We start from the raw sequence: 20,503 nt of genomic DNA, 5'->3' as shown, positions 1-20,503 counted from the left end.
TTCCTATTGGGCAAAGGCGCCCTGCTGGCGGCCAATGAGGGCATAAGGCGCGCTGGTTGGTTGGTGCGCGCGCGCGCTCGGAGAGCCGAAGGGAAGGAAGCGATGTCTGCGGGAGAAAGAGCCCTTTCTGCGCTCTTGGGTAGGTTGTAGTAGTTGCACTCTGTGTATGCTCAGAAGCTCTCCTTAGAAGGGCTGCAGCTCTTGCCCAGTGTGTTTGTATCTCTTGTTGTACTTTGTATATGCCCAGAAGCTCTCTTTACTAGGGAGGCAGTGTGGAATGAGCCCTTCTCTGTGTAGGAAGAAGTACTTTGTGCATGTTCAGGGGCTCTGTTGACTGTTATAGAAGAGGTCCTGTGTTGAGCCTCTGGCACAGAAAGCTGATTTGGGGGCTGAACCTGAGGGCAAACTAAAGGTTAACGTTTGTTATGCAACCTTCCAACAGCTCAGAGCCTTCTCACAACCACCCTGAGAGGTGTATTAACCTGTAAGGTGAGCATAGGAAACTGTATCATTATAAAAGGTTTGACAGTTTGTTCATGTAGCCCAGTACTGTCTATTCCAAAAATAGGGAGTGTGTGGTTCTCCAGATGTTAGTTGGACTACAGCTCCCATCATCCCTGATCTTGATGCTGCATCTTGGGCTTTTTGTGGACATGCCTCCACAGTGATTGCTACTCACCTATGTAATGCCCTCCCCAGGATTAGTAAGGCTCTCCCTAATAATGTTGGATTCAGGTAGGTAGCTGTGTTGGTCTGAAGCAGTCAAAATAAATGGGGGGGGGGGGGAAATGTCCAGTAGCACCTTAGAGACCAACTAAGTTTGTTCTGGGTATAAGCCTTTGTGTGCATGCACAAAAAGGTATCTTGGTTGGTGGCGCTGTGGGTTAAACCACAGAGCTTAGGACTTGCCGATCAGAAGGTTGGCAGTTTGAATCCCTGTGATGGGTTGAGCTCCCATTGTCCAGTCCCAGCTCCTGCCAACCTAACAGTTCGAAAGCATGTCAGAGTGAAAGTAGATAAATAGGTACCACTCCGGCGGGAAGGTAAATGGCGTTTTCGTGTGCTGCTCTAGTTCGCCAGAAGCGGCTTAGTCATGCTGGCCACATGACCCGGAAGCTGTATGCCGGCTCCCTCGGCCAATAAAGGGAGATGAGCGCCGCAACCCCAGAGTCGGCCACGACTGGACCTAATGGTCAGGGGTCCCTTTCCCTTTCCCTTAAGGTCCTAATAATGTTGAATAGAGGGGGGTGCTGGGAGAGGGGAGGCTTGCCCAAAATGGGACTTGGATCCTCAGAAACGTTAACTTTAAAAAAACTTATAGAAGAAAAGTTCTCTGTTCCTTACTCCAGCAGCTTCTACAACACCCATGTTGTTCAGGAGGGCCCTGGACCTCTGGAGAGGCTACAGTGGGAAAGAGAGAATCTCAAACTTTCCTTCTATGAACTTCCTTAGGTTATCTTAGGATCCCATCCCTCGTATTTAAAAGTGGCTACTGGAAATGGAAATATTTCCCCATTCTCCATCAGGATGCACAGAGTTCAACTCAGCTTGAACCAATTACCATACCATACCACCTTAGCAAAATTTAGTGGCATGCCTTCTTGGGCTAAGATTTCTTTGTTTCTCTCAATCCACCCTCCCAAAAAAAGCTGGAAGATCCAAGAAACAGAAATGTGAACGTAAAAATGAACAGAAGCTGAAGGAGGCAGCTCTTCATATTTTGAGTTGCCATCACAATTTGGGTGACCTGTTGCTTGAGGTAAGAAAGTAGCAGTGCTGACTTCCAACAGCTTCCTGGTGCCTGCTTTGCTCCCATTGAACTTCAGTGTTGTGTTTATGTTCCTGGTTTAAATTGTGCTTCTGGACAGGAGTCCTCAGTATGCACTGGGGGTGGGGGGTAAATACAGAAAACTAAAAATAAATATCTGGAGTTGATTCTTATTGGAGAGAGAATAGTAAGTCCATGGGGAGCAAAATTGCCTTACAGTGGCAGGCCTAAGCATCCTTACTCAGAAATAAGTCCCACTGAGCTGAGTAGAGCTTACTGCCTATTTATTGTTTGTATTTTATGAGATGCCTCAGAAAATAATCTCTTTAGGCATTATACAAGAAATAAAAACAGCAATAAAACCATACTTCAATAAAAACCCACAATCATCTTAAAATACAAATGGTTGCATAAAAGCCAGTTCTATAAGATACCTTCTCTAAACTCCATAGTAAAAATATAAATTCCCTAGAGGAAAGTATGTTTAGGATTGCAGCCTTAATTTCTTATGAACATTTTCTACACTACTACCTGTTAAGTTTCCTTTAATCATAAAATGATTGTCCTTTAAAAAAGAAAATGTGTGGATAAATATCTGAAACCTGCCGAGGCCACTGGGTGTTGTTCCTGCATTCTGCTTCCTTTGGACATCATCTTACTCTATGAAACGGGAGAAATTATTTGAATAAAGAAATGTGCAGATTTGTCAACTGAGTGAGTCCCCTATCTATGGAATGTTCTCCCTTTCTCTTCACCAACCTGTTTGCCCTCCTGATGTTTTGGACTACAACTCCCATCAGCCTGGGCCAACATTGGCTAGGGCTGATGGGAGTTGTAGTCCAAGGTACCTGGAGGGCAACAGATGAGCAAAGGTTTCCTTCTTCCATTTCAGAGAATTTTGGCATTTCCTTCTGGACTCCAAAATGTTTGCTATACAAGTATGCCCAAGCATTTTGATAACATAAGTAATAAACAAGATGAACATGTCTCTCTGTGTGTTATTTTTACAGGTGGGAAGTTCAGAGTGGAACAAGCAGCTACTTTCCTTTAGTCCAGCCAATGAAGCTTCCGTTCCAGAACAATTTGTGGGTGGGTGCAAGAGATTATCTGTTTTGCCAGAGGGAGCTGCTGAAAATCAAGTTAATCTATTCAGAAAGATAAAAATATTCAGATCAACATTCTGTCTAGTCTGGGACTATCAACAGCAACTGGGAGCAACAACTTGCCAAGTTTTGGGACAATGACCTTTCCTAACCTTGTAGCCTGAGCCTTTTTTTTTAGCTAGAAATGCTGGAAATTTATCCTGGGAACTTTTAAGAACAAGTTGTGTTTTCTCCCTTGAAATATATCCCCTCCCACTTTCTGTTTTGGGTGTTATGGTGCAGGTGCAAGAATGGATAGGGTTATGTTGCACAATCTGTCCTTGCTAACCCTGTTTCCCCTCTCTTTTCACACTTCCATCTCTGATATTACATTCTAGTCTCAGCCTTGCAGGATCAGGCCTTCATGCTGGGTGTGCCAGTGGAAATCCTGTCAGCCAGAATAGCAGCTGGAAACATTGAGAAGATCTCTGCTGAGTCTGGTCAAGCTGTGATGCTGAATGCAGAGCAGAGAGTAAGCAGGAAGGGATTCCATTTCTGGGCATGGCAAGAGTGGGAGAGAAGTGCTGCTGTTGTCTCTAAGTATATACTGTAAATGTTTATTAGAGGAACTAAAGGCTGAGGTTGGCAACCTATTTCCTCACACAGAATGCCACCTCAATTAGAGGGTCTGCAAACAGGAATTATGGCACTCATTTGGGTTTACCTGCAGTTCCTCTGTGATGAAAGTGAAATATTTTTAGCTCATGCTTCATTTGCTGTGGTCATGTCCAGATGTCTTGGACTACAACTCCCATCAGCCTCAGCATCTTACATCTATGCTGCCTGGTCCTGATGTGAACTGTAGTTTAAAACATCTGGAGGGTATCATGTTGGGGAAGGCTGTTGGGGGCAGCTTGGCAACTTCCTTCTGAGGTTTCTGTGACCTACTGATGTCTGATTGGCATTACAATAGGTGAGCTCTCCCTGCAGTTCACATGGGATTTCACTCCCCTCCCTGAAACTGAGAAATAGCTCAGCTCATATCTAAGACATTTTAAATGCACTGAAACCCCCATGAGCCCCCCTGCACTGCTTTCCTTGTATGCTGCCCTCTTATAGTCCATTTACTTCATCGCCCCAAATCCCTTCACTTTACCTGTCTGGTACAAGCAGCTGCAAGGAGAGGGGAAGGAGGGAGATAAAGAGTCTGCACCCTTGAAAGCTGCTGGCTACTTATTATCATTTTTTAAGTAAACAGTACTCTTTTCTTCATTTACAGAAAAAGTTGTCATGCTTGCTTCAGTCTCTGAAGGATTTGTTAACGCACAATGCTTTCTGCCGTTTGCAGTTCGCTCAAGAAACCTGGAAGTTGCAAGTAAGAATGCTATAGAAATATGGGGTGTTAAGAGGGAAATGCTACATATCAGGTATGGGGAACCTGCAACCTTCTGGACGTTAGTGGTACAGTAGTACCTCTGGTTAAGAACTTAATTCGTTCCGGAGGTCCGTTCTTAACCTGAAACTGTTCTTAACCTCAAGCACCACTTTAGCTAATGGGGCCGCGCCACCGGAGCACGATTTCTGTTCTCATCCTGAAGCAAAGTTCTTAACCCGAGGTAATATTTCCGGGTTAGCGGAGTCTGTAACCTGAAGCGTATGTAACCTGAAGCGCATGTAACCCAAGGTACCACTGTACTCCAGCTTCCATCAGCCCCAACCAGTGGTCAGGAATGATGGGAGCTGTAACCCCACCACATCTGGGAGGGCCACAGATTCCCCACTCCAACTATAGACACATGTGCTGAAAAAACATTCTTCATATAGCTTCACTCCTCTTTGATGCCTTAATGCTGACAAGTGCCTTTACATTGTTGGGGAGAAATGCAGGATTCCTCTTCTGATGCCAGCAAACAATTTAAGTAGCAAACTTAAGAGCGCAGGCCTCTTAATAAACTCTTAGCATTGTAGTACTTAAATAATACTTGGCCCTTGCCAGCTATCCTATTGCCTCTGAGATTTATTCATTTTTATTTATTCATGCAAAGTATTTATATACGGATCTCTCACAAAATGTCAGGACAATGGCTTCATAGCTTGCCACAGCTGAGGCAGCAAATGGGTTGTGGTTAGATGTGGGCCTTCAGCAACTACGTGGGCCACACTAATCAGCTGTTGAGCCTTAGCCAAGTGGCTGAGTTATTTGGTTGTGGGTGCTGGGCCATACCTCTTTGCGGCTCCTGAGCTTCATGTTAGCATTATTTCCCCCAGAGCCCACTCATTCTGGAAGTTGCATGGCGGTTACACAGAGAGAACATTGTCAGCCTGCAAGAGCTGCTGGAGAAGTAAGTAGAGGCTGCCAAGACTCGCTAGGATTTTGGGCTTGACATGAAATATGGTCAGCTCTTTGGCCTCCTCGTCTGGGGCAGCTTGTATTTTACACTCATAAGATAAAGGTGCATTTGACAAGGCTGCACATAGAGTGCTAAGCAAGATTTGCAGTGACCCAAAAGATTTGCAGCTTTAGGGTGTGTGGGGGGACGTGTGGGTCAGGGAAGCAGTCCCTAGAAAAAGATAATATTGGGAACTGCAGTTGGTGTTGTCTCTTCTCAGTAATCCAGATGCTGCTGCGTTGGAGGAGTGGTTGTGCAGTTGTCTCTGTCGTCTTTGCCATCAAACACAAGATCCTTCCTTGGACACAGAGACACTGGAGTCCATGCTTACAGGCAAGCTCTGATTTGGAACACAGTTGGTATGGGGCAGTCAGTGGGGCGGGGGGTTGTTAGATGTTGGCTTCTGTGGGGACTAGAAGCAGGTTCCTTTGTGTCTGAAGGCAGTGGCCATTGCACATTGGTAAGCCTAGGAATCCTTCAGAGGGCTGGAAGATGCCAGTCCATCTCTGCCTTCTGTTGGGTGTTCTAGGCCAGGGTTGGGATGGCTTGTGGCCCTTGAGATGTTGAATTCCAGCTCTCATCAGCCCCAGGAACATGGCCAGTAGTTGGGAGTTTTACTCCAGCAACATCTGGAGGGAGAAAAGTTACCCCTCTCTATTCTTGATTTTCATTCCTTCCCTGCATAGTCCTTTAATTGCCTGGGAATTAAACAGAACCTTCCCTAGCTCAGCTGGTCTTTGACCCAGAATATCCTGACTAAGACGATTCCGGGTCTGATGATTCTCCTCATTAACAATTTAATTTTTATTTCTTTAGTGATTAAACTAATAAACCAAAGGTGAACCCTGTTCTGTACAGAAGGGATTTCCAGACACCATTTGTTGCCTTCAGCCTTCCTTTGTTCCCTCCTAACTTCCCTCTATTTATTTATTTATTTATTCATTGGATTTATACACCACCTTTCTGCCGAGGCACTTAATGTGGTTTACAATTTAAGCACTAAAACAAATGCATTTTGTGAAATGAAGAGAGAGTCCTCTCCTGCCAACTGGGAACTGATGGTATATGTGCTCCCTGGCCTGAGCTCCCTTACTTTTGCCATCCTTCAGGGCATGCAGGTCTTCAGCAGCCCTCAGGGAAGATGGGCAAAGAGCTGCCCTTTTAGATTATCTTCCTTTCCCTTTTGGTATGCTGGGACTATGCTGACAGTGGCTTTGCTCTTAATTTGTAGACTTTGTGACTGTGCTCCTTCATAATGGATTTCAGAAAACATTTGAGATGGGAAAGAAGCTGCAGTTGCAGAAAATCTCCAAAGTAAGGACAATGCATAATCACTAAGTGTTGTCGTTCTTAATAAAATGGTTTTTGGCGCACCAGTGAGATGAATGAAACTAGAGTCTCAGCAGCAAGAGCTTAGTTCTCCCTTCATCTTCAGGGAAGACTGGGACACACCTGTCTCTGCATTTCTGGAGATAGGTTGCCAATCAATGTAAACAGTACTGAGCTGGGTGGATGACTGCTCTTATTGGTACATATGAGGCAGCTTCCTGTGTTGCTAGCTTGCAGCCCATAGAGAAGGCAAGTCAGCAGTCCTAGCCCTCAACAGTGAATTTGTGGACCTTGGGAATTTTTCTGAAAGCTCATGCAAGCTTCAGGATACAAGACGATGCTCTCCCAGAGTCACTGCCTTCTATTCAAAAGCCTGCACTTGCTTCCTCATCCTTGTTTCTTTCCTCCATAGAGGAGAGGAAGTAAGTTTTGGCAATTCCTCTGCCGCCATGCCTTCCCAAGAGAGTTCCCCAAACCTCTCAAGTAGCGTTAGGGAAAGGAGGAGGGCCTATGGGGAAAATGACCTCATCCCTTGTTCTACTGACTGATGCCTTCCATCAAGGAAGGAGGCAGCACTCCATTGAAGCCTGTGCACTTAATTGATTGACAAATGTATTTCTCTTTACATTTGAAAGAGGCAGAGCATCTTAGAGTCTGTTATGTGAACATATCTGATGAAAAGCTAATAATTATTATATTTGTATGTGTGTGTGTTTTTTTTTTAAAAAAAACAGGTCTGCTGTGCTGTACTTGAGAGAATGTTGACATGTAAGTGGTGCCCGTAGAAGTAAATTGCATTGGGATCTAAATTATAATTACACCTCAGTAGAGATACTTCTCCCTATTCTGACGGCTGGGGGTGTTGTTGACATGCTGGAATGTGCTGTGTATGTAATTAGCCTTTCCAGATACCACTGCATTTGTAGGGAGCTGGGGATTGCTAATAAAAACGAGCTGTAATGTGAAAGAGGAGTAGCTGGAATGATCTCATGTTTTGACTGCTGCCTCATAGTTGGCACTAATTCTTTTCTAAATGAGCATTTATTATCTGCTGGAGTTTGAGAACGAACCGCAAAGCGTCATGTTGCACATCTCTCTGAATTGTAGTAACACCCCTGGGACCAGGGTTTCATGCGTTAGTGGATGGTTGTGAATTCCAATGTCCTGCAACAGGGTAATCCAATGCAGCATTTGTGCTGGCGGAAACTCGTTGCACAATCTGTTGTGCAACGAAGTTACTAGCAACCTTCTTATGCATTTTCTTGTGCAACAATGTTCTGCTGGTGTGAAACATTTGGCTACCTGCGCAGGTATACCACTAAGTGAGTTTTAAGTTAGTGACTACACTGCATCTGTTGTTTGTTGCCATGTGCTTCAGCTGTTTCTTTGCACGGCAACAGGAAGGCAGGAAAACCTGTAAATCTTTGGGTTCTAGGTCTCCTGGTGCTTTTGTTTGTTCTGATTGCCTTTCCCCACCTGCTCATGTGCAGCTCACGTTCATTTTAGAGGCGCTTGGCACAACAAATCGTCCTGCTCCAGTTACTTCTGGCGTATAAACATTAGGGCAACCTTTCAGAGCTAAATCTGTGCACGTCAAACCTCTTAGAGTGGTTCAATGTCAGGGTTAATTGTTTCCAAGTCTTTGGCTCTTAAGAAATTGTTCATAATAGCTTCAACGTGAGAAGAATTGTTCCTTTCCACCACTCTCCTAAATGAGGTTATCTCCTTAAATGTGTGCCTCCCAAACGGCTTCTTTCATATTGTGGGTGGTCCTTTCCAGCTGTGTTTCCCACTGAGGCTACTTTGTTTTTGTTTCTCTTTAGGGGTGCTCGATGCTGTGGCTGAAAAAAAGCAGGAAGAGGCCTCCACACTGAAGGCAGCGAAGTGCTGGTAAGGGGCCATGCCCCACTCTAGAGGTTTTGCAAAGAACAGCGGGTTATGCATTACTATGAGAGTGGTGAAATCGTCAGGGGGAGCACTTCTTAACTATTCAAGCACATTGTTTAATACAGGGCTGGAGAACTGGTGGTCCAGCAGCCCCAGCCAGCATGGCGAGTGGTCGGGGATGGTGGGTTTTGTACTCCAACAATATCTGGAAGGCCAGAGGTCCCCCGCCCTAGGTTTCATGGAATGTGGCCTGCAGTTTCGGTTCCCTTCTCACCCTAAAGATACATGAGTCATTTGTGTTGTGTGATAACCTCCCTAAGAATAGAACCTCAGTGTCCAGCAGCTGTTCTCTGTAGATTCCATAGATGGTCCACTGTTTTGGTGCAGTGTCCCAGTGCTTATATTCCTTATCTGTCAGTCCTGGCCAATGTGCAACTTGCAAAGGAAATCCTAGGCATTGTTTTTAAAGTCCACAAATCACTGAAGCAGTTGTGACTGGTGACGTTTTACCTTGAGCTTCCTATGCCAGCATTACTCTCCAGGCTGCAAACTGCAGATGCCACCTGCTTTCTCTCCTTATATGCCTATTTATAGCACCCAATTAGTTCAGTTCCTGGAAGTTGGTATGTTTAAACCTTTTCCTGATCATCTGCATTCCTTCCGAGTTTCTTCCCCAACCCCCACTCCTTGCTTTTGTGCAACAGGGTTTGTGTCTATGTGGTGAGGGAATCTAGTGTAGATAGATAGATAATTTATTACGGTCGGAGACCAGCTTATAAAACACACTTGGAGGTACAATCCCAGAAGGAAAACAAATATTTTAAACAATGTACAACAATAAATTTGAAGTTTATAAATGTGATAAGCGTATAGACACTTAAAACTTTAAGATAAGCTACCTCAGAGAGATGACCCAGAATACACTGGGTCTGAGTTTGCGGATTTTCTTAACAAACTAGTTTGAGTCGGGGGATGGTCTGCGCCTACAGATCTGTACACAGAATCTGACGACCATCCAGGTCATCTTATGATCTTTGCCTAACAGGAAAAGGTCGAATTTTTGCTTTTCCCAGAGGTCAGCAAGCCTCACCAGCAGGGGATCAATGGTCTCATTATGTGCCTCTTCATAAAAGGGACATCTAAAGAATAAGTGCTCTGGGCTTCCTATATCCCCTAATGAACAGGTGCAAAGTCTCTCAGCATATGGGACTTTTTAAAAGGATTCTTCTAGGACCGGCGAGGGCAGGGCCAAGCTTCTGGCGAGTGTAAAAGCCCCTCTTGCATTTTTGGATACGAGAAAGAAGAGATATGCTGCCGGTGCGGCTATATCTCTCTCGATTTCTCCAATTTTTTAGTTGGGGCACCTTGTCTCTCGGTGTCTATGATTCTTTGCCTAACTGTAGCTTTTGCTTGGCCCAGCCACAGACTTAGAAGAGCTTGAGGGGCAAAACCAAGTTTCTGAAGGGTGTTCAGGACTGCTGTCTGCCAGCCTGACTGGAACTGGTCGCAGAGGATCAGTGGGGCTATTCGTCGGGGGAGCAGATTCAATGTCAGCCATTTGTAGATTGATGTTAGGCAGATATAAGCCTCCAATCTCATCATCCCCGTTTCTGGTCTAACCCATGAGTTTGTAACGCATCTGGGGACTTGTATGTAGGAGAGCTCTAAGGAGTTTGGACTGAACTCTCTCAAGGGGGGGGGGAATCTAGTGTATTTTTTCTGCATATGTTAAAATGGATAAATATTTACATTCATTTTGACAGCCCTCCTAGTGAATGTCTTTATACTAAGAAAATTAGAGCCATTATCAGCAATTCACCTCTGATGAGTCATTGTTCTTGAGCACTGAGACTTAGAGCTTCCTTTTCCATTTCCAGGCTCTGCGTATTTGGCATGACGGCATCCCAAGGCACAGTCCCTCCGGAGTCTCTGCATCAGTTCTTTAGTCACACCTTGACCCAGGTTCTTACTTACAACGCTCAGTTAACAGGTGGGGCTTCCTATCAAGGGAACTGGGAAACAGACCTGTAGAGAAGATGGGTTTGGAAGTCAGTGCCCCAGTTAGCACTGAGTGTGAATTTAAAACAAAGCTTTTATAAATGGATGTTTAGACACACACCCTTCCCTTAAGATTGCGCCAGATTTCTCCATGAGTTAACGGCAGAAGTGTTGGCATGGTAATTTTGTCTGTGTGGACTTAACTCTCATTTGTTAGAAATACTGCAAAATTAGGGAATACTGGAAGTTAATGTTGACCAGCGTACAATATATGACTGGTTACATTATCACGTATGTTGTGAGTAATTATTAAATGATGTAATGATAATATGTATTTTTGATGTGTTTGGTGATGTATTGCTGGTTTTAGAATGATTTTATTTTAGTTTTTTTTTTTTTTAAAAAAAGCTAGGACTCCAGGGATGAGAGAGGAGTTAATCATACTGGGCATAACTCTTTATGTACCTGATGTAGAGCTGGGTGGTGATTTCAGGAGGGTCTGCTTTTCCTTCCTGCCATGCAACCAGCAACTCCTGAAGAGCCCCCACCCTTTGACCCAGGCCCTGCTACTGTCTCTAAAATGCCACCCTTGTTTGATGAGGTCTTCAGAGATAGGCTTAAGGCAGAGGTGGCCATGCAGCTCCTTGCCTCAGTTCATGTGACCCTCAGCCTGGTTCCAAAACTCCTCTGCCCAAGCTCATTGCAAGGAGGAGAGAGCGAAAAGGAAGGCTGGCTCCCTCCACTTTGGGCTCCGACCCCACCCACTGCCAGCTTTCATCCCCTGACAAATTGTCCTAAAGGCAGTGTAGCCCTCGGACATGGAGAGGTCCAGGCCAGAAAACATGAAGCCAGGAGCATGTGGGAGAAGTCGGGACTCCGGTGGAAGTTGGAAAAAGAACAGCCTAGGCTTGAATGTTCTCACTCCTGCTCCTTAGTCTTTAAAAATTGTATTTCAGACTTCTTCTTTTTAAACCATTTTCCAGCTAAATAAGCCAACCAACTGGCTGACAAAAGCAAAATACACATTGCTCTAATGCTAACAATTACTTTTCACATACTGTAAATGTTACAGTATGTTACAGCCTCCAGTAGAATGGCTGGCTATTAATCAGCCAGGGAGGTTGTCACCATTTAGCTCTTCTGGAAGATAGCAGAATTTCAGGAGTCACCTGCATGCTTACTAAGCCCTTGGAGCATCATGCGGATAACTTGCTTTTCACTCATCCTATGTCGTGTATTTCCTGAAAGGCAACCCTCCATTGCCCTATGGAAATGCAAACACCTCCATCCCTGTGAACTCACAGCTTTTCACTCAGTGCCTTAGCAATGCAGCGAGCAGCATGTGCAAGAGAACAAGTGAAAGAGGCCCTGGGCTTAATAGTTTTAGGAGTTGCTAGAAACAATTGATCTATTTTGCAAGGCATAAGCAAGGGAAGCCTTTGATATTTTGCTATCCTTTGGCAGAATTGCTCTTACTGGTTTGTAAAGTTAGATTTCCCCCCCTCCCCTTTGTCTTCTCTGAACACAGCTTTCGAAGCCATTCATCTGCAGAGAGACTGGAGCTTTGCAAGAACCAGCTCAGTGCTCACCATGCTGTACCGCAAAGTATGTCTCTTCCTTGTGGGATCTGACCAGGAACACCTCACATTTTAGCACAACCCTTGTTTATTATTATTTCCTGGAGCTCGTGCAGCTTACTGGAACTGTACCCTTTGGTACAGTCCCTGTAACATGATATGTGCTGCGTCTGGGTTTTTCAGAAGTAGCATGCTTCAATTATAGCAAAATTGGAGCCTGCTCTCTTTCACGGAACAAAAAAAATAAAAGCCAATAGCTTTGTAAGCTGAGGCCAGGAAACCAAACAATGCATTGGGGAAATGTTGTTTGTGCCAAGAGGCTTGCAAAACAGAATGGGGATATCAAAGGGGGATGTGCAAGCAAGGAGAAGTATCCAGCGTGTTTGCTTGCTTGCTTGCTTGCTTGCTTGCTTGCTTGCTTGCTTGCTTGCAAGGAAGGGAAGCCATTTGGCTCTGGCCTTAGAGAGGATTCATCTCTCCAGGGCAGAAAGCTTGGATAAGAGTTCTTTTCTCAGTTCTGCTTATATATAGACACTTCCCTTCTGTTGGATAGCCTCACGGGCAGCTAGCTTTGAAGGTCCTGCCTGACTCACCATCTTCTGGGAGATGCAGAGTGACACTCTGAGAACTGAGCAGGAAACCAGGCACTTGGTGTGGAGAATTACAGGCTTGGGCAGGGAAGTCTGGATCCAGCGGCTCTTCAGGGGCACTGGCAGTATAGAGATCTCTTGGTGGAAGTGGGAGTTCCTGCTTCCCCAGCTCCTCTAGGTTGGGTTTCAGGTCTGGAATATAGGAAGCTGCCTTAGGATGAGCCAGACCATTATTCCACTTTGTTTAATACTGTCTAACACTGATCAGCAGTGTGATGGTCAGGAGTGAACCACGAATGTGTTCTTGGGTGCTCTGCCCCAGCGTCCTTTGATTCCAAAAGGATTTCCTCCTCCTTCCCTTCTAGCTGTTTGTGGTGTTCAAAGCAGAGGAGCTGACGCATCATTTGCAGCTGGTCTTAGAGACAAGTGAAGTGAATTGGCACCATGTCCTTTCCTGTGTGTCTACATTGTTAGTCTGTCATCCTCAAGCACAACACTTGATTAAAGGTATGTTTGGAGAAGATGTCTGGGCTGCTGCTGGTCTTTCAAGCGCAGAACCAACAGACATGAGAGGAAAATGGCTGGTGTGATTCGATGCTCACAGCTGCTTGTTTGGTGTTTTAGAAATATTCGCAAATAATATTGGCTTCTCTGCCAAATATTATCAATTTGACTTGGATGGCTTTGCCAAGTCTCCTCTCTCTCTCTGAATTTTTAATTTAGCTGTGGGTCATTATGTTGAGACTATTTAAACTGCTATTAATTGCGGCTTAAACTGTCACCTGGAGGGGGCATATGCTCATATGTTTGCAGTACTGTGCCAGGCCCCATTCTGCAGAGAACAGCTTCTTCCATTACCTTTGGAAGGCTGGAAGTGCATGCTCAGGTATGAGCATTAATATATAGAGATTTAAATGTGGTTGTATAATGTTGGAGCTTTAGAACCCTTTAAGTGGTTATGAGATCAGTATGTGTTTGCTTACCTTTAAAGAAAATACACATATCCGGCTCTTCTTCTGAAAACCGATCCCAAACTAAAGTTAGCAAACAGTAAAAACAATCAAATCAAAATGCTCAGTGAAGAGTTAAACTAAAAAGCAACAACACTGTAGCAGTAGATGCAATAGGAGTCCGCAAGAAGAAGAAGAAAAGGACTTCCCCATATTGTAGTAGCAGCATCAGCAGAAATCAGTAACTACTCTCCTGAGAGAGCTGCATCTTTACCAGGCAGCTAAACATGTGTAATGATGGTGATAGGCAATTATTCCACAATAGCCATATCACAACAAAAAAATGACCTCTCTTTCTTATGCGCCCTCCACACATCTGTCAGCTGGGGGATATGAGACAGGAGCTCTGGTGTTGATCATTGGACTAGAAGGGAGACCTACCTTCAGATCCCCATACAACCATGAAGCTCATTGGGTTGCTTTGGGCCAGTGGGAAAGAGTAGCACATTTGCTGCTGTGGCCTGTGAACTGAGACAACAGGTTTGTCTGTTATTGTCTACAGCAATTTCTTTGGCATTTTTTAATTGCAAAAAGAGTATTCAATGTCTTGTTTGATCTTTGAACAGAGGGTTGCCTTTTTTTTTTATTAGCATCCAGGTTTCCCCATAGGTATGTAATATTTTGCAGATCTTGCTGTGCTTCTTCTAGACCTCCTGGATCGCCTGTTGAGAAAAGCCTTTGAGGACTATGACCTGGAAAACATGATCACCGCATTCATAATAGTCCGCCAGGCAGCCTTGGAAGGCCCTGCGATATTCATGTCTTATGCAGAATGGTTTAAGGTAAGAGCAAATGGAAGATGCTTCCCCAAGAAACTTGTTATGCCAGACTCAAGGACGGTGTGTGTGTGTGTGTGTGTGTTTGTGTGTGTGTGTGTGTGTGTTGAAGGGTATCCAAGCCTCTACAGGAGTGAGCTACTGTACCAGAAACTAGGATTTGAAGGTGCTTTGCATTTGGCTGGGATGGGTCTTAAATCAAAATAGAGCAAGGCTGCATTAGCACAGCTGTATTTGGCATTGCTGTTCAACCCACACCATTCATCCAAATGGCAAAGGGAATGTGGAACAGAAAACTCAAAACGTAAATATATCATAAATCAAACTTGGAGCGAAAAGTGGCTGGACCAGCACTGCATAGAAGAATCCCAAGAGTGCTGGGAGGGGGGACCTGAGACCCTACAGAAGATGTTGGGCTCTAACTCTTCTTGGACTATGATGCATTTTGAGTCCAGCAACATCTGGTGGGCCACAGGTTCGCACCCCCCTGCTATAGCCGATTGCAAGTTTCCTACAATGGCTCTCCAGATTATTTTTAAGCCCACAAACAGGACATAAGAGCACAAGCCCTCTCCTGCTCTTTCCCCATCCAGTTGGAGAAGGGCCATAGCTCAGTGGTAAAGTATTTGCCTTGCAAGCAGAAGGTCCCATGTTCAATTCCCAGCATCTCCAGGTTAGGGCTGGAAGAGACTCCCGCCTGAAATCCTGGATAGCCTCTGCCAGTCAGTGTAGACAATGCTGAGCAAGATGGACCAACGGTGTGACTTGGTATAAGGCAGTTTCCTAGGTGGTGTGCAGTAGCTCTAGTCCTACAGGTAGCACAGTCATTGACACCTTTTCCGCCATGCATTTGCCTTTTCTCCTTTTAAAGCTGTCTAAGTTGGTGACCGTCACTACATCTTGCAGTAATGAATTCCCTCGTCTCAGTGATGGGCATAGTTTAACAGTCTTCTGTGTGTTGCTGTCGCTTTCCAGGCTGCCTTTGGGAGCAGCAGTGGCTTCCACAGTAGCAATAAGAAGGCCTTAGTCTTCCTCTTCAAGTTCCTGTCGGAGCTGGTGCCCTTGGAAGCCCCTCAATACCTGAAGGTGAGACATGGACAGGATCTTGCCACCTATTTTTAGATTTTAACTGCTGCTTGAACTTCTAGGAAGTGTAAAGTGCTCTATGCTTTTTTTGTTTTGTTCATATTCATACAAAAAGGCAGCATGCAGTGTACTTGTGTACAATAAATCTTGCATCTGTTCTCTGTAGCCCATACCTTGGGAGGGAATGTGCAAAACTGCTAGGGGCATTCAATGGGCGTGACGACTGTTGGCCTAACCTTGATTTGAACTGTCTCTCTAGGTCCACATCATGCACCCGCCGTTTGTACCCATCAAATACCGCCCCTTTCTTCTGGAATACATCACTCTCGCCAAAACCCGGTTGGCTGATTTCAAGGTCAGTGAAGGGCTTCTTCCATTTCTGGGGCTCAGCCTCTTAAAGAGGGAGGTGCAGGGGCTTAGTCAGCTACCTGGAAACTGCCTCCTCGCTTGCAGGTGTGCAGGGGATGCTGGCAGCATTTGTGCAGGGTAGGAAAGGTAAGATTAGCCCCGGAGCTGTCGGAAACCAGTTCTAGGGATGAGTCTTGTTTTGCACTAAGCCCCCTGCCCTTTTCCACCACCATGCCTTCACCTGTGCTCCTTTTTCTTTCAACGCTTTCCAGGTAGCGATAGAAGACATGGGTCTCTATGAGGATTTGTCTTCTGTCAAGGAAGCTGTGCAGGTACACAAGAACCACCTGGACTGACCCCATAAGTATAATTTCTATGACTTGCTGCTGTGGTAACTTCTCTCAAGTGTAGACTTGACCTTAATAATTGGTTACATGGGGAGAACATTAACAATATGACTTTACAATGTTTCTTAAGGCTTACAACTGCTACCGTGATGCATCTTCAGGTTATAACATGGAGAACCAATGTGAGGGTAGGCAGATGTTGCTGGACTACAACTCCCATCATCCTCCCTGGCTATTGGCCATGCTGGCTGGGACTGATGGTAGTTGGAATTGGGTAGCATCTGAAAGGCACCACATTGGTTGCTTCTGAACTGCCACACTAGCACTGCAACATGCATGCTGGACTTGGGGGTGGAGAGGGGAGTAAAAAGGCTCTGTTGAAGGGTAAAGTGGGCATGTATTGACTTGAAGGATTTCTGTTCCACCCTTCCACTATTTTAAAAGCTGATATTCAGGGTGGCTTACCTCAAGTTTTATTATCATTTTATTTATATTATTGCTTGGTTGCTCTGTAACTCTGCCCTTCCACAGGTTCTCAGGGCAGCTTACGAAAAGTTAAAATCACAATTTAGATAAAAATTAAAGTAAAAACATTAGGGCACCGTAATATAAAAGGAGCCAGTGTAATTAAAAACAGACACCAAGCAGGACAAAAACGTCAATGAGCCAAGGATTAAAAGGCCTGAGAAAATAAAAAGGACTTTGGCTGGTGTTTAAATGACATCAAACACAAACAAATTATGCATTGCTGTAGATAGGACCGGCACAAAGCAGCAGGATCAGCCATTTTGCACTAACCAGGCAAATTAAAAGCCTATCTGAAAAAGGAAGGTCTTAACTTGGGAGCAGAAAATTGAGAGAGTGAGAGGGGCCAGTAGTCCTCCTGAAGAGGAAGGGAATTGCACGATTTAAATGTGGTCAGAAAGAAGTTGCTCAGAGGGAGTGAGGCGGCCGTTCAGGTAGCCGGGAGCTAATCCAAGAATGGGGTCTCTCTGAGCACCATGAAAACTACCTTGCATTATCAATGCCCTTCTTCAGCTTCACATCTGATGAGCAATTACCAAATGTTGAAGAAGGGAAACCCTTTTACTAATCAGAGCTCAGGTTTTTTTTTGTTTTTTGGGGGTGGGGGCACATTCCTCCAGGGCTTCTGCTTCAATTTCGGAGGCTTCCCTTGGGGTCTTTCAAGGGCCTAACTTGATCTTGCAGTCCCACTCATTCCCACCTCCCTTTTCCCCTGCACTTTTGATGCTCATTCTCTACTCAGAATCTCACCTCTCCTGACGCCCGCAGGTCTTAGAACTCATGGCCTTACTTTGAAAGGAGGCAAAAGCTTTAATTACACATGGTCAGGGGGAAAAAGGGTGGTTGACAGCAGCCTTGTGTTTGAGCATTTGCTTGGTAGCTGTAGGTGGGTAGGCTCTGCATGGAGGTGATCTGCGGTGCTCAGCACTTCCTCAGCACTCAGCACTGAAACAGAGGAAGGAAGCCCAGTGTGGAAATACAGCTGGCGGATGAACGAGGCATGTAAAATGTTTGCAGACTGGTAACTTTTGTGCAGTTACGTCCAAGGCAGACAGAAAAGTGTAAGTGGGTCCAATTTTAATCTCCATGACAAAAACGAACCATGACATTCCGGTTCGTTTAGTTCGGACCAATATTATTCTACTCATTTATTTCTGTCTTAAGTCTGATCAGAGATGCTGGAATTTACTGGTGGAAATGCAGCATAACAAATCTTTTAAGTGTGATACATAAAAGCTGTTTGCTATAGCTATGTTTGTTTTCAGGGAGTTCTTATTTCAATTTCTCAGTGTATCCTGCAGGAAAGGTTGTTTTTCATTCTTCTTATGTCCCTGTTGGGCCCCAATCACAGAATGGATTTCCTGGGCTCTTGCTGTTTCTTTGCAGTTTTTATTGTGTCTGCTCATTTGTGCCAGACCCAGAACAGCATTATTTCTGCCTGACTTTACCCAGAGCAGCCATTTACACTTAACAGCAGAATCTTTAAGCCCCAAGGCGTAAAATATATGAAATTTGGAAGATCCACTTGAGTATCTTTTACCTGATTGTGATCTTATTCTGCTCCTGTTATGCTGTCTTAGTTCCCCATCACCAAGTATTTGTTATGCAGCTGAACTGGCCATGTCTCCCATGGCACAGAAAAAGCAGTCACAAAGCACAATAGAGCAGGAAAGAAAGACTTGGATCAGTTGTGCAAAAAGAGATAAAAAACATTTCTTCTCTCCTCTGTTGCTTCTCTCTCTGTGTGTGTATGTCAGCCACACTGCCAGGCACTTCATGATGTTGAAAAGGCCATTCAGATATTTGAAAACACTGGAAAAATCCCAACTAGTGTGATGGAAGCCAGGTATGATATCTTCATCTCTCAGCTCCCCAAAATATTCTGTTCTAGGAACATATCAAACAATATGGTCAGGGGGAAAAAAGGCTTTAAAAGAAGAAGAGCTGGAATTGCTGTCTAAAATAATAATAATAAAACCTGTTGGTAGCTGTTTGTCTAGTGTTTGCTGCTGTGTGTGGAAAGAACGTGGAAGGAGGAAAAGAGTCGAACACCCATGAATGGTGGTTCCCCAACTCTGGTTAAAAAGGCATCCTTTGCAAGCATCCCTCCAAGAACATAAGAAGAGCCCTGCAGGATCAGGCCAGTGGCCCATCTAGTCCAGCATCCTGTTCTCACAGTGGCCAACCACATGCCTCTGGGAAACCAGCAAGCAGGATTCTCTTCTCTTGAAGTTTCCAGCAATTGGTCTGGCACAGTCCCCCTCTTGTGCATTTCCTCTTTTGTTTCAGTGTAGCTCACTCAGGGCAGGGGGGGAATTGTGGGGCTTGTGGCCCTCGGATTGCAGCTCAGAGCTTGCTTGTTCTGTTGCCCTTGAATGGACCCTCTTGCCTTGAGGAAGCTGTCGTGAGCTGCAGCTGAGGGTGTGCCTGGCTCCCTGTGAATGCCCCAATGAAGTAAAAAATGTCATTGCGCTCAGGTCCTGTTTGTAGTCTCCCTTGGGGGCTCCTGGCTGCCCACTGTGAGAACAGGATGCCGGAGTAAGAGGGACCCTTTTTAGTTTGATCCAGCTGCTGCAGGGCTCTTCTTAGATTCTTATTCATTGGGTTCTGCAAAGGCTGCTTTGTGTTGTGTAGTCCTTCCTGTTGTGGAACTGCCCTATAGCTAATCATATCAATGGGTTATCACAACAATATGCCCACATGCTGTGTTTTTGAAGTACTTTTTTCTGTGTGATTTTTTGAAATAAAAACCAGTAGGTTTGTTTTAAGGCATTCCTAAAAATGTCAAGATGCACTGTGTGTTCCAGATGTGATTAATTTCTACCGCATCTGCCTTCCTGTGTTTCAGCATCTTCAGACGGTCCTATTACATTTCGCATTTTATTCCTGCTTTACTTGCGCCACGTGTGGTGAGCATCCTTCTTTTTGTTTCCTCCAATTTTGGGTGGCGAATGAAATTTTTTTGAAAGTTTTGGTTGCTTTTCTGTTTTATGTATTCCTAAACTTGTAGGTTACTGTTCTATTAAGCACATTCACACTCAGAATGAGCTGCAGCATAAAAACCATGTGCATCTAAATCAGCAATGTCAAAACGGATATTAAAACACTATTTTTTATTTTATTTTTTTAATTGCAGCTTCCTGAAACACCCGACTCTCGCATGGCTTTGATAGACTCCCTTAAGAGGTAAGGAAGTGGATTCTGAAAAGCTGCAATTGTTTTTTGGTATTAGAGGCTTCATACTGGGGACGTTTGACATCACCTGATGTGACATCCCATGATGCTCAGTTATCTCTGCACCTGCAGCCACGTAATGCAGTAGTGTTATGGTCTTACCACACTTCTGAATGCCCACAGACCTCTCTGCCTCTTGGGTCCACTGTTCTTGGTCTCCAGGTGTGGTGGTACACTACTCCAGTGTGGTGTAGTGGTTAAGATCGGTAGGCTTGTAATCTGGAGAACCGGGTTCGAGTCTCCGCTCCTCCACATACAGCTGCTGGGTGACCGTGGGCCAGTCACACTTCTGTGAAGTCTCTCAGCCCCACTCACCTCACAGAGTGCTTGTTGTGGGGGAGGAAGGGAAAGGAGATTGTTAGCCGCTTTGAGACTCCTTAAAGGGAGTGAAAGGCGGGATATCAAATCCAAACTCTTCTTCTTCTTCTTCTTTGATTAACTGCATGTGCAAGAAAATATTCCCATGTGGCACAAAATGGTCTTTACAGTGGTGCCCCGCAAGACGAACGCCTCGCAAGACGGAAAACCCGCTAGACGAAAGGGTTTTCCGTTTTGG

The 20,503-nt window shown here is 44.9% G+C and overlaps 1 protein-coding gene across 4 annotated transcripts in view; it reads left to right on the top strand.

Moving 5' to 3' along the window:
* Positions 1-20,503, top strand: part of FANCA (FA complementation group A) — a 38,725-nt gene continuing 18,222 nt past the window's right edge. For 3 of the 4 annotated variants that reach the window (XM_081920156.1, XM_081920155.1, XM_081920158.1), the window contains exons 1-20: positions 708-735; positions 1,650-1,759; positions 2,779-2,857; positions 3,249-3,382; positions 4,130-4,225; positions 5,119-5,192; positions 5,461-5,573; positions 6,472-6,554; positions 7,304-7,337; positions 8,393-8,459; positions 10,334-10,446; positions 11,983-12,059; positions 12,987-13,128; positions 14,280-14,413; positions 15,383-15,493; positions 15,753-15,848; positions 16,114-16,173; positions 18,471-18,559; positions 19,562-19,622; positions 19,850-19,899. In XM_081920156.1, the coding sequence (XP_081776282.1) occupies positions 723-735; positions 1,650-1,759; positions 2,779-2,857; positions 3,249-3,382; positions 4,130-4,225; positions 5,119-5,192; positions 5,461-5,573; positions 6,472-6,554; positions 7,304-7,337; positions 8,393-8,459; positions 10,334-10,446; positions 11,983-12,059; positions 12,987-13,128; positions 14,280-14,413; positions 15,383-15,493; positions 15,753-15,848; positions 16,114-16,173; positions 18,471-18,559; positions 19,562-19,622; positions 19,850-19,899 (1,736 nt within the window). In that variant the 5' untranslated portion in view covers positions 708-722. Of the gene's footprint in view, positions 140-707; positions 736-1,649; positions 1,760-2,778; positions 2,858-3,248; positions 3,383-4,129; positions 4,226-5,118; positions 5,193-5,460; positions 5,574-6,471; positions 6,555-7,303; positions 7,338-8,392; positions 8,460-10,333; positions 10,447-11,982; positions 12,060-12,986; positions 13,129-14,279; positions 14,414-15,382; positions 15,494-15,752; positions 15,849-16,113; positions 16,174-18,470; positions 18,560-19,561; positions 19,623-19,849; positions 19,900-20,503 lie in introns of those variants that run through there. The other variant, XM_081920157.1, reaches the window with a different exon arrangement.

This window comes from Podarcis melisellensis (assembly GCF_964234715.1).
Source record: "Podarcis melisellensis genome assembly, chromosome: 8".
In the NCBI taxonomy this organism is placed as follows: Eukaryota; Metazoa; Chordata; class Lepidosauria; order Squamata; family Lacertidae; genus Podarcis; species Podarcis melisellensis.
Note: the sequence above shows the minus strand (reverse complement) of the source record. Positions and strands in the feature narration are given on the sequence as shown.